Here is a 3,057-nt window from a genome sequence, read left to right as displayed (position 1 = left end):
ATCGGGCTGAGGGGTCTACGGCCAGACAGAGTCCCCTTCCACCTTCATCTTTCTCTTTGGTTCCTTTCCTGTTCACAGGCGGACCAGCTGCACCCTCGCCTGAAGTCTCACCTGGTGTGGGCTGCGACAGCAGGAGCCAGCCTCCTCTGGACTCGACGTCCCTCTTTCTTCGCAGCCCCTAACATGCCTACTTCGAAGGTTACATGCGACCTGTCTTTTCCCCTGGGATATGGAATCTTCAGTGACATCTCCTGAAGGGACTGGCCTGGTCTCCGGGACCCTCACCCGTCATTTCTTGCCTGTTGACTACAGACCATGTCAGATGGGCCTGTGCCCCTGACCACCCAGCTCCAGGTAACCTTGACCTGGAAAGCATCCCAATAGCAGCTATTCCTGGAAAAAGGAAGCCCCACAAGCTGCTCACTCAGCAGGACAGACACACGGACACACAGTGTTCCTCCTGACACTCCAGCAGTCTTCCGAGAGAGAGGCTGACAGACACCACACGAATGGGCAGAGTGGGGACAGATGGACATGCTGGGGATGTCATTAAGGGGAACACAGACAGATGCACTGAGGCCAGCAGGCCCGGAGGGAGCGCGTGGGGACAGCCGTGGGCTGAGGAGACTGAGCGAGGCGCGAGAGGCGCTGCTCAAGCCTCCCCTTTTGTTCACATAGCACTGTTGTTAGGATCGGACACAGGCTGATGTGGGGCCATAAAGATCAATCATTTTTATGAACAAAAGTTCTTTTTGTGGAAATATGTTTTTGAAATTGTATCTTATAAAAAAAAGCACAGGGACCACCGTTTTCTAAAGGCCATATCTTTGGGGAAGAAAGATCCGCTGAGGTTTATTTTTTCAAAGAAAAAAAATTAAAGGGTTTATCTTCTACTGATTCTGTAAAATATGACTGTGGCCAGCCCTCTCATCCCACCTCCTGGGAAACCACTGCCCAAGGAGGGATGGGGAAGGTTGCCTGACATCACTGCTCTTGGCCATGTGTATCCCTGATTCGGCATTTCCTCAGGCCAGAGCTGCCACATGGGAGGTGGGTTCCTTCTTTGCTTTGGAAGAGATCAGAAGTTGAGACTCTAGGGGCGCCTGGGTGGCTCAGTCGGCAGGGCATCTGACTTCAGCTTAGGTCATGATCTTGTGGTCCTTGAGTTCAAGCCCCGCGTTGGGCTCTGCGCTGACCGCTTGGAGCTTGGAGCCTGCTTTGGATTTTGTCTCCCTCTTTCTCTGCCCCTCCTTTGCTCACAGTCTGTCTCTCTCCCAAAAATAAAATAAAAACATTTAAAAAAATTTTTTTAAAAAAGTTGAGACTCTAGAGTAGCCAGGGCAGCAGGCCACAGTGGCTTGCCTGGGTTGGGGCCTACAGAAGTGACAGGGAACCCGTGGGGGCTCTGATGACCCAGCCACTCCCAGAAAGCCCAGACACATACAGAGATGACCGGGAGGTACAGACTTGCCCCCTGCATTTCTTGCCAGCCCCCTGCTCTGTCCCCTCCATGGGATCAGCTTTCCCGAGCCCACCGCCCAGGGGTAGGCCCCCTTGCACTTCCCCGTTAGAGCTCTGGCTGCCTCTTAGTTTCCAGATCCCCCCCTAACACTGCCGGAGCCCCGACTCACACTCAGGGATGGTATGCCCTCAAAGCATGAAATGCCTTGCTTCCTCCACAAACGCTGTAGCCCTAGAAGGAACCTGACCTCAGAGCGAGAGTACACAGTGTGACCTGGACGATATGATGCCTGCACTCTCTGCCCTTGCTTGTGACACTGACAGGGATATGTGATCCTTTGAGGTCACGGGGCATCGGGGAAAGAGCCAGGTTCAGGTTCAGCCTCTCTTCATTGTCCATCTGACTAATGAAGGGGCTGCCAGGAAGCTCTGCTCACCCCCAGCTGCGCATGGACACACACACACACACACACACACACCAGTTTCTCAACAGTGGGAAATCACTGGCTGTGGGGAGCAGTACCTGCTAAGACAGAAGGCAGGGTGAAGTTTCTACCATATTATCATGCTGTGCTTTGGAAAGGTGGGCAGTGCAGGTTGGATCAGAAGCTTGTGCCGAATTCTGTTACTTGTTTCCCAGGAGCGTGGTGTCAAGGAGACGTGTACTGTCCACATACAGCTGCGGGGGCCCCCTCTTGGGTTAGATCTGAGGCAGGAGGTGACTGGCTGCCCCAAATGTGTTATTCCGTTTCTCCCTCACAGCAGCACTATGAAGTGGGTACTGTTCTCGTTTTCAGATGAGGAAACAGGCTGAGGGAGGTTAAGTAACTTGCCCAAGCTCAGTTGGTAGCAAAAACGGCCTTGAACCTAAGTGGGTCTGGGGCGCCTGGGTGGCTTAGTTGGTTGGGCATCCAACTTCAGCTCGGGTCATGATCTCGTGATTCGTGAGTTCAAGCCCCGCGTCGGGCTCTGTGCTGACAGCTCAGAGCCTGGAGCCTGTTTTGGATTCTGTGTCTCCCCTCTCTCTCTGACCCTTCCCTGCTCATGCTGTCTCTCTCTCTCTCTCCCTCTCTCTCTCTCAGAAATAAAAACATTAAAAAAATTTTTTTTTAATTTTACTTAAGTGGGTCTGACTCTAGGCTTTGTGGAGACAGCCAGTGCTGGAAACCTTTGTTGGAGGAATGGCTGATGCCCAGACTTTGGTACTATGAGGACAGCTCCTCCCCTGAAACCACATGCCGGCATCCCCACCTCCGACCCTAAGTGGTATCATCCGCACTCACTGGGAACTACCATTCCTGATTCCATCCGCTATTCCTACTCTGCCTCCTTTGACTCACATTTGCCCACAGGGCCTCCCCTCGCGTCCCTCTCCTGACACCCACCCTCAGAGCCAGTCCTCTGGGTTCAGAGGAAGAGGACATCTCCTCACCACCAAGGCCCAGCCCAGGGCCTGTTGCTGATGAAGAACAGGCATCCCCTCACCCCTTCCCTCTCTGCTACCTTTTCCAAACCCACTTAAATCCAAGAGATCACACCTTTCACTTGCTCAAGACCCCCCCCCCCCCGCCCAGGGGGGCTGCTCAGATGTCACTT

At 53.5% G+C, this 3,057-nt stretch overlaps 1 protein-coding gene across 1 annotated transcript in view; it reads left to right on the top strand.

Annotated features, from left to right (window-relative positions):
* MFSD2B (MFSD2 lysolipid transporter B, sphingolipid) overlaps positions 1–125 on the top strand; it is an 11,763-nt gene extending 11,638 nt beyond the window's left edge. The window contains 1 exon segment of the mRNA XM_077774017.1: positions 79–125. Coding sequence (XP_077630143.1) covers positions 79–103 — 25 coding nt within the window. The 3' untranslated portion in view covers positions 104–125.
* The last annotated feature ends 2,932 nt before the right edge of the window (positions 126–3,057 follow it).

The sequence above is a fragment of the Crocuta crocuta genome, unplaced genomic scaffold (genome assembly GCF_008692635.1).
Source record: "Crocuta crocuta isolate KB4526 unplaced genomic scaffold, BGI_CrCroc_1.0 scaffold246, whole genome shotgun sequence".
NCBI lineage: Eukaryota > Metazoa > Chordata > Mammalia > Carnivora > Hyaenidae > Crocuta > Crocuta crocuta.
The sequence above is the reverse complement of the archived record's forward strand: the minus strand, read 5'-3'. Positions and strand labels throughout refer to the sequence as shown.